The following is a 9,845-nucleotide window of genomic DNA, read 5'->3' as shown; positions in this document are numbered from 1 at the left end:
ATTTTACTCTTTTACTTGCAGGTTTTACACTCTTTCATTTCTAGGTTTTACTCCAACGCATTTTGCGTGAAACAACGAGATTTTCCGGCGATAGAAGCTTTCTTCTCCGGCGAAACATCTCATTTCTCTGGCAGCAGATGCTCCTTTGTCCTGAGGGATTCTGAAGATCAACAACTATGCCTTTCGTGAAAGCCAAGAGCACCAATCTATCAGTGTTTATATCGTCATGTGAGCAGAGGAATAAAATAGAATGGGAAGATGAGAAGGAGAAATTGGATTATGGACATGTTGAGAAACCCCATTTGATAATTTTTTATTGTGTTACTGTGGCTAATGGGCTAATGGAAAACTCCACTACCTCTCTTAACTTCTAAACTTGTAAAAGATATGCTATGGCAAAGTCATATGTTCATCATTTTCGTGCTATCCAATGGACATCAAATGATTAGTTATTTTTCAGAGATCTCCCCATCTTCTTCTCAACGCAAAAACAGGTACTCGAAGCCAAAATTTACTTGATCGAAGCCAAAAATTACTTGGTCGAAGTGAAAAATGTATTTCCTGTAACATTCGCCGTTGTGTTTTTCGCTTCGACTAAAGTTTTTTAGGCTTCGAATAACTGGTTTTTTTGCTTCGACTAACATGTTTTTGGTTGCGACTAAAACTTTTAAATTCCAGTAACATTTGGAACTTTTTTCGTCTTTAACTAATATATTTTAGCTTCGAGAAATATTTGTTGGCTTCGACTATCATTTTTTTTTGCTTCGACTATCATTTTTGGCTTGGAGTAACTTTTTTTTGGATTCAACTAGCATTTTTTTGGCTTCGACTATCATTTTTGCCTAACTTACATTTTGCTTCGAGTACCATTTTGGCTTCCACTACCCTTTTGCCTAGTGAAAGCTCTTTGGGCAACTGATTTTGGCTACAGCCACTAGAAAAGGAGAAATACTTACAAAGATAATGAGATTTTGGATATTTGGAGGAAGAAAAAGAAAATGAGAAAGGGGCGTCTCTAGATAACTCCTTCTAACCTCTCAAAACAAATGAGCATATGCCGGAGAAATGAAGATGTTTTGCCGGAGAAGAAGGCTTTTATCGCCGGAGAAGATAAAGTGTAAAAACAAAAAAGATAAAGATAAAGTAAGGTTAGGGGTATTTTCGTCCTAAAAAGTTCTTTTTTAATAAAGTAGCATTTGATAGTATTTTTTCAAAACTCAACATTTTCTCGTCATTTTTTCAACTCTCCAGCATGCAACAGTAATTGATCCTTTAAAAAATGTGCAGTACGGCTTACACGATACGATGATACAAACCGTTCAATTTATGGGCCACAAGTTAAATAGGTTGTGCCTCCAAAATCATATCCATTGGATAATCCTGACCATCCAATCTATAGAGGATTCCCATAATCTACAGTTCCTCTATAGATCGGTGGGCTACTATCATGCTATGTGCAACATGTTGGAAAAAATTGAGGGTACTTGATAGAAAACAAAAACTTGTTGCTTCAAGGCGTGATATCACTTTCCTTAAGACAAGATTCGCCCCCACTAGTAGTGTGCAAAGGGGATCCGCGAATTGCCTCTAAGATACAATGAAGTCTAGTAGGGAAGCCCTACTAATGTTTGATGACGCGTAGCACTAGCAGATTCAAACCCGAAATGCCCTTCCGAAATTTCAAGCCTTACAGAAAAACAATATCTAGAATAGTAAACAAAAGAAAAACAGTATGTAGAAATACTTGGGAATTTTATAGGAGTGTAGAAGAGAGTGTAAAGTTTGTCAGAATTGCCAATTCGTTTTCCTGTTATGAAATGACTGAATTCTGCACATTTTGTAGACCACCCGGTGTCATTTCCTAGAGGTGGCTGTTGGTTTGAGTAAACCGAAGTGCAAAGTGCGCCTAAAAAAGCGCCTCTATGCGCCCTATAGCCCATTGCCCACGTCGCGCGCTCGCGTGTGCGAACGGTGCGTTGTACCGTCTCGCGGGTCCAACCATGGGTTCAATCCAATGTGCAATCAACAAGTATTAGATAAGTGCAGTGCTTTATAAGCCCTTCTCTTTCCTTTCTCTCATCCGGTACGGGACTATCTTTTCAACTACACTTCTCCATCCTTTTGTAAAAGCAAATCTTTCCAAGAAAACATTTTCTTTTTTCCAAACGCTTTTGATAAAATATTTTCCAAAACACTAAAACATGCAAAATACATGATTTTGAAAATCCAAAATCACTAACACAACATGTTGTGGCCTATCAAATGAACGGTTTGGATCATCCTATGCTGTAAACTGTACGGTACATTTTGATAAATACTGGACCATACGGCTCACATCATGTAAAAACATCTATTTATATGAAATTTTATATGATGTGTTATATGAGATTTTATATGATGTGTGGCTGTATAAACCCATGTTTTTCAAAACGTAGGGTACGGCACACACCATAGGATGATCCAAACCCTCCACTTGATCAGCTACGATGTAAATAGTTTGTGCCCCCAAAATGTGCAGTCCCTTTATAGATCCTAACCGTCCGATCTAAGGGGGTTTAGATCATCCTATGGAGGGAAATGATTTCTGGGTGGCCGAATAAATGGACAGTTTGGATCATCTTGTGGCATGGACCTTACCGTAAATTTGAAATTATATGGGCACACATCATATAAAATCTACTGTTTATATAGTGGGACTAACCTTTGATTGATTGCCGGGATCAGCAAGAAGGCAAGAATGGTGGAAATGTGGTACAGAGAGAGAGAGAGAGGACGAGGACTGTTTTATCGTCTGTTAGCTTAGACCGATAAAAGGGGACGAAACTGTGATAGACAAGGGGGGCGAATTTATCACCACCCTCCAAATTTTGGCATCTGCAAAATATGGGATTTGCTAGGCAATTTCATGGAAAGCCATTCCACAGCTGGCTTTTGCGTGTGAGAACAGCCATGCAGTTGACTTTTAGGCAACTCTGTCTTATTCATTTGCGTGTGAGAACAGTCCACGCAGTTGGAAGTGGATGTGTCGGAAACTAGAGGGGGTGTAAATGTAATTATCCCATTTTTTTTTTAAAGCAGGTTGGGTTTTTGCAAAAGAAGTCTTCTGCTTTGCTTTATTTGCAAAAAGATTCTTCTAGTTTGACAATTTGCAAAACAGTCATCACGTTTCACGTCAGAGTGAATTTTGCCAATCAATTCATGCCATCAATTTCTGACGAAAATACCCATGGTAGATTTTTATTTTATTTTGACTCGACCCATGGTTGAAAATACCCAAATGCCCTTATACTTGAAAAGAAAAAAAATTACCACACAAAAGACCGAAATACCCATGACACTCAATGATTAAGTCTTGTTTTGAATAGGGTGTGGGAATATAATTTCCACATGTACTAGCTTTCTTATCCATAGCCCATAGGTGTAGAAAATGGCCAGCGCTTGTAAAATTGTGGGCCCCACCATACACATGGGTTCGGGTTGAGATTGTGGGACCTATCCCTTTCGAGGCAAAATGGTGGGGCTCGTCCGATGCATGGAGTTTAAATTGAGTTGGTGGGCCCTACCCATCATATAAATCACGTATTTTGGTCTTTTATAATGTAATTTTTATCTTTTCACGTAGAAGGATATTTTGGTCTTTCGCACGTCAAAAAGGATCTACCATGAGTATTTTGGTAACATATTGATGCTACTAACCTGTTTGCAAAATTCTTTACAAGTCTATTTCCAAATTGTCAAACTTGAAGACAGGAATTGCAAATTAAGCAAAGTAGAGGACTTCGTCTGCAAAAACCCCAAATAGGTTTTAAATGTTTCCTCTTCCCAAGGTAGCTAAAGTGAGGCGGGGTACCCTTGCAAAAATGAGGTGATAGTGTGAAACAACCCATTACTCCAAAAGCTTAAGCGGTTAGAGTTGATGTTATTTAACCATTTATACTTTAACACTCCCATCATGTGTGACCCCTCGTTTTTCTAGGGTGGGCTTACATGCGGCACATGTGACCTTTGGGTTGGCCATTACATGTGGGTTTTTTATATCAAGGAATTCTGATTCCATACCATACGAAACAACCAATAACTCGAAAAGCTTAAGCTTTTAGAGTAGCTATTTAATCATTTATACTTTAACCGAAAGCGCGCCCCCATTGGATGCATGGTGACATTCAGCCAATTCGGGTACCCTTTCACCTCACTTTTGCAAGGGCCCCCTCAATATAGCATTCCTCTTCCCTCCTACGGCAACTTGAAGTTGTTTTTCAGTTTCCATCAAGTCTGCATTCTTTGTACTCCAATCTCGATGCCATTTTCGTGAGATTCCACACAATGGATTCAAAGTTTACAACCGAAATGAGGGTATTTTAGTACTTTCATATTTCCAAGGACATAAAAGCCCTTGGCTTCGATTATTTTGCAATAAATACAAAGAAACAGCTATAGACGAGTATCTGCCGAGTGAAGATTCTGGTAACGATTTTTCTCTTCTTTTATTCGCTAATTCTAATTTTCTCTTTGATTTCAATTTGATCTTGGTATGTTCTGATGCTTGTGTTGAATAGACATGGATTCGGATCCCAAAACCCATTTATTTGAGGAGGTTTCGAAGCACAACCAAACCAAAGATTGCTGGCTTATTATCTCTGGAAAGGTCCTTTCTCTATCCCAATCTAAGAAATTGTGTTTTTACTTTTTAAATTTGAAGATCTGGAATGCATTTCAGAAGTCCCTAAAATTAATAACTCCAACCCGGCTAGTGTCAGGATTAGACTTAGTCAATTTGAGCCGGGTAGATCCTTTCACCTTCTTCATGAAAATTTTCTAAAGGAGAATTAGAAGATTTAACTTTCACTTCAAGTAAGAGTTCGTAATGATTTCTTGAGCCCAATAAAATGTTCTAGGGGTTGGTGTTATGGAGTACAGGAAATAAGATTAGTATGATATTTATCTTCTTTTGGTGGTTTTCAACACTTTTAGATATTCATGAAAAGTACTTGTTCTCTTTTATTACCTAGCTATGTGTTCAAGAGTCATGAGTTTTTTTTTCCCAATATTTGACTGACCAATCTCTTATTATAATTTATAAGTAATTCTTTAGAAGAGTAATTAACTAATAATCCAAAAAACATGAATACTTTTGGATACTGTTGGTGTCAAAACCGAACACCAATCGATTGCCATAGGCTAATGTGGATGTAAGAGAGGAGAAAGAAAGAGAAAGAACAAGGAATGAAAGTACAGAGGTGAAGTAAGGAGAGAAAGGGATGAAAAGATGTGAGGAAAGAAATATAGGAAATATAACATTCAAAACAAAAAGAAAGATAGGAATATAAGAGCAAGGGACTCAATCAGAGAGAGGAGGAGATCGAAGGAAGAAAGAGAGTGTGAAGGAGAGAAGTTGAAGATGGGTGGAGAAATCGAGGGTTTTTTTTTTTGGGGGCGCCGAGGGGGGGGGGGGGGGGGGGGGAGAGAGAGAGAGAGTCTTCAACGGAGGTTCTCTTTTACATTTTTTACAAGAGTCTACTTTTGGTGGGGTTCATGGATATGTGTGTGTGAGGTATTTTCAGGTTAAACAGTGGGTCCTAGCCTAATCAATACTTCAATAGAATGGACGGAAATAGGTATAGGGGGTTCATGGGTTTCAACCAAGAGGATAAAAGGTTAAGTGGGCCATAGGCTGATGTGGACATCCCCACATCTAGGCTAAATAAAATTAAATATTATCTAAAGAAAAAATAGCGCATGTCTAATATTCCAATAAAAAACTAAATCTAATCGTTTAGATGATGATTGGATCACATCATATTCACTCTTAATTCATCACCTGCTTTGATCGAACGATGGAGGCTAGAACAATCGAAACAAAGAAGTTTTTTGAATTGAAGAGGAGAAGTGGGGTTTAAAGATATGAAATGAAATAAATCTTGGGCGAGGAGTCTTCCGGCATTTCGGTTTGTATCGGCTTTTGACTTTTGGGAGGGTTGGAGGGTTGTATGCTTTAGTAGGGAGGATCGCCCTAATGTTGTTTAAAGATGGGAAGCTCCGCCTTGTGGAATGTTCAAAGTTAATTTTGATGCCTTGTGGAATGTTCAAAGTTAATTTTGATGGCTCGAGTCTAGGAAATCCGGGACCAGTCGGGATTGGTGCCTTGTGTCGGGATGTTGATGGTATTGTTGTATGGGCTTATTCTGGCCCCCTTGGAGTATGTGATGCCAATGAGGCCGAAGTGAAAGCGGCATATCAAGGCATAAAAAGGATTGATGGAGAAAAAAATGGATCATACTATTGTGGAGGGTGATTCTCTAAACGTGATTCGTTGGTTGAAAGGTTTGGGAGAGCCTCCTTGGAGATTTTCTCATTTTTTTGATGAAATAGATGATTTAATTGCAGGGTCTTCTATTGTCTTCAACCATGTGCGGAGATCAACAAATAGGGAGGCAGACTATTTGGCTAGGGGTGGGGTTAGTCGGGTGAAGTTGGAGTGGTTCGATTTCCTTCCTCCATGAGTGTTTTCTTGTTTTTGTTTTGTTATTCTGTCCTCTGTAATTTGGGGGTGGTCCATCTTGGTTGGCTTTCTTCTTTAATGAAATCATCTTGCCATTTCAAAAGAGAGAGAGAGAGAGAGAGAGAGAGAGAGAGAGAGATGAAATGAAATGAATCTGTTTCTGAAGATGAATAAGAAGGGATAAAATGGAGATTTTCGGAGGATGAAAAGAAGTGTAGAAGGAATAGAATGAAGAGATGACAAGTAAAGAAGAGATTGGAATCAAATGCCTCCTTTGGATAGTAGATCTTGACCCTAAGATTCACTTTTGATTCATCAAATGCTCTGATACGATATAAAATCAGATCTAAAGATGTGGAGTGCGGAAGAGAGATAAGAGATTAAGACAACTACATGTGGGGAAAGAATGATTTCAACTCAACTCAACAAAGCCTTTGTCCCAAACTAGTTGGGGTCGGCTAAATGAATCCTTTAGAAAAATTTCATGAAGAAGGTGAAAGGAATCTATCCGGCTCTAATCCTGGCTCTAGTTGGGTTCGAGTACGAGGAGAAAGAATGATTTCAAGTAACTCGAAAATGAGAGTACAATGGTATTCATACTATGATAGATTAAATGACGAAAATACCCATGTGTGGGAATTTGAAACTAAGTTGAGGTCTTAATCCCTATCAAGATTTTGGTCTTAATCCCTTCCATGCTTTAGATTTATCTCCAACTTTGATTTATTGCAGAGATGGAGTGATATGTCTTAGTGAGGAGATAAGAAAATCCCTTACCCCTCGTGAACTCCACCCGCCTCCAAACTATTTAAGTTGAATTTTGATAGATCGAGCCTTGGAAACCCGGTGCAGCTGGGGTAGGAGTTAGAGATGAGTGGTGTGGGCATTTTCTGGCACTATAGGGATAACTGATTCTAATGAGGCGGAGCTCAGGGCAGTTTTTCAGGGCATTTGATTTACAGAGGAGAGGATGTTGGCTTCTTTGGTGATGAAGGGTGACTCCCTAAACGTCATAAGGTGGATGCTTGGGAGCCATTATCACCCATGGAGATTTGCTCATTTGGTAGATGAGATTCAGGATTGTGGGGTGGACTTTCCCGTTTTCTTCTAGCATGTGAAAAGATCTGCTAATAGTAATGCAGATAGGCTAACTCGGTCAATGGTTGGTAGGCCCCAATTGGAGGTTTTTGACTTTTTTCCTCGGGAGAGTTTGAACTTCTTTATTATCTTATTATTTCTTTGAGCTTTTATGTTTGGAGGGGGGGAAACCTGATAGGGTAAAAAGAAAGAACCATGCTTATCCTCCTTATAAGAGCTATTCAGGCCGTCCTCGTCACCCTGATGGTGGGATGATGTCTTGGTCCCGTCATAGAGGCAACCTGTTTCCTTCAGCCTCCCATGCGCTCGCAAGCTTCTTTCTTTCTTTTGTTCTTGGATTCTTTCTTTATATATATTCGGAATGAATTTACTTAGCACGGAATTTCTTATTTATGTATGGACCATCTTGGTTGTCCATTTGATATCTTTTAATGAAATGCTTTACCATTCAAAAAAAAATGGTAACAAATGATGCTTCCTGAAATTTCTCACATGTAGTGTTTTCCAAGTTCGTATATTCCGTAGGATCCCCAACTCTTGATTTTGCAAAACATGTGCGTATTATCTCTCTTTTCTCGCAATAAGTATGGTCCACTTCTTGAATTCTAGCTGTGTCCTTATCCTTCTCAAAATCACTTACTTCTTAATGGGGTTGTTTGATTGTAGGATAGGTTTTCATGGATGAAGCCTTATCTTGGGCTGCATTGTATCTCAGGATGGGTTGTTTTGAATAAGTTCTATGATCTGATTATATGATTTAATAGCCCTAAAGACAGTTTATATTAAAAAAATAGGGATAATTACAATCCCGCCGCTTGGTAAGAGGCACGTAGTAACTCTTTGACCCGTAATGTATATGATCCACGACAATCTATCGTTCAATCAAATTGTCCCAACATTTCAACATCATTGTCCCAATTCTTTTTGCTTGGATTTCCCTATACATTGGTGGAACTAACATGCTCAATGTTGATAAATGAATATGGAATTAACTAGGGTTCTTGGCTTGGGTTTGGCCAATATGTTAACCATGTTGAGCAAATCTCAAATCTCTCATGGTGTCTCTGAACAAATATTGTTACGTATATCGTAGTCTATAACATCTTATAGCTTTAACTATTATTGATTTTTACTTAATGAATTACAATCTTAGGTGTATGATGTAACCCCATTCATGGATGAACATCCGGGAGGCGATGAGGTTTTGCTAGCAGCAACTGGTAAAGATTTTAATCTAAGATTTCAGAAAACCTGTTTGTTAGCATTCTCCTTCATTTCATTTTGCTTCACCTAGGCTTCATTTAAAAAAAAAAAAACAGAGAGCTTGATCCGGGCTTCCATATCAACTTCTTTATAGTTTGTGAAAGCCATCGTCATTTGAGCAATTGATACATGCCACATCTATGAACATTCCATTATTCATCTGATATTTTTTTCAGGAAAAGATGCCACAAATGACTTCGAAGATATTGGCCATAGCACTTCTGCTAGAGAAATGATGACAAACTACTATATAGGCGAAATTGACGCTTCAACTATTCCCGCAAAACGCAGCCACATTCCTCCCCACACAGTGCCTCACAATCCTGATAATACTAATAATTTCGTGTTAAAGATTTTACAGTTCCTTGTACCCCTTCTGATTTTGGGTCTAGCTTTCACCTATCGACATTGGACCAAAACAGACTAGATGAACCTATGGGCGCACTTTATTTTTCTTTCCCATTTAGACCAGTCCATGGCTGTTTTCTGAAACAATAGACTTGATAGTTTCAAATATCTCGTATGCCAGAATATGAATCCCCATATTTCAGAACTTCTTTACATTGTTGTTGTGTCTGCTGAGTTACCTGAGTAGAATTTTAGTTTGGCTTGTGGTCTTTGAAAGTACATTCCCTTTCAGGGTTTCTTGTTTCAAGGCAGTGATACTTGTGATATCTGGATGGAAATAAAGCATTTGGGTATATGTTGGTATGATAGTAGCAAGGGAACTGCTAAAAAAAATTTAGTGACTTGCATCTAAATTGATGTAGTTTTCTTCATTTGTTAATTGGCAGCATAGAGATGCTGGTATTATAAAATGCCTTCTATATTCTGCAAGGAGCTCTGCTCTGTTATGTTGCTTGCAACAGTACCCAGAACTATTCAGAGTAGAACTTGGGAATGTATTGCAAAGCCATGTCCCACTTCTCCATATTTATAATTGGAAAATACGAAAAAGACTCACTGTTGGATCTTTCCTAACTGC

General features: G+C 38.5%; 1 protein-coding gene across 1 annotated transcript; it reads left to right on the top strand.

Annotated features, from left to right (window-relative positions):
• The first annotated feature begins 4,401 nt into the window (after positions 1–4,401).
• Positions 4,402–9,571, top strand: LOC143876496 (cytochrome b5-like). Its single transcript, XM_077378202.1, has 4 exons — positions 4,402–4,464; positions 4,557–4,645; positions 8,751–8,817; positions 9,037–9,571. Exons 2-4 carry the CDS (start codon positions 4,559–4,561, stop codon positions 9,285–9,287), a joined length of 405 nt encoding a protein of 134 aa, XP_077234317.1. The 5' UTR covers positions 4,402–4,464; positions 4,557–4,558; the 3' UTR covers positions 9,288–9,571.
• Positions 9,572–9,845: the final 274 nt, after the last annotated feature.

This window comes from Tasmannia lanceolata, unplaced genomic scaffold (assembly GCF_043159265.1).
Source record: "Tasmannia lanceolata isolate RefF3 unplaced genomic scaffold, GAP_Taslan_0.1 ptg000002l, whole genome shotgun sequence".
NCBI classification, from domain to species: domain Eukaryota; kingdom Viridiplantae; phylum Streptophyta; class Magnoliopsida; order Canellales; family Winteraceae; genus Tasmannia; species Tasmannia lanceolata.
The sequence above is the reverse complement of the archived record's forward strand: the minus strand, read 5'-3'. Positions and strand labels throughout refer to the sequence as shown.

What these genes read in the sequence shown, in the direction of transcription:
- LOC143876496 (XM_077378202.1), top strand. Translation starts at nt 4,559, where the DNA reads ATGGATTCGGATCCCAAAACCCATTTATTTGAGGAGGTTTCGAAGCAC. An exon ending in GGCTTATTATCTCTGGAAAG is followed by an intron (nt 4,646 to 8,750) that starts GTCCTTTCTCTA and finishes TTACAATCTTAG; the next exon opens with GTGTATGATGTAACCCCATT. An exon ending in GGTTTTGCTAGCAGCAACTG is followed by an intron (nt 8,818 to 9,036) that starts GTAAAGATTTTA and finishes TATTTTTTTCAG; the next exon opens with GAAAAGATGCCACAAATGAC.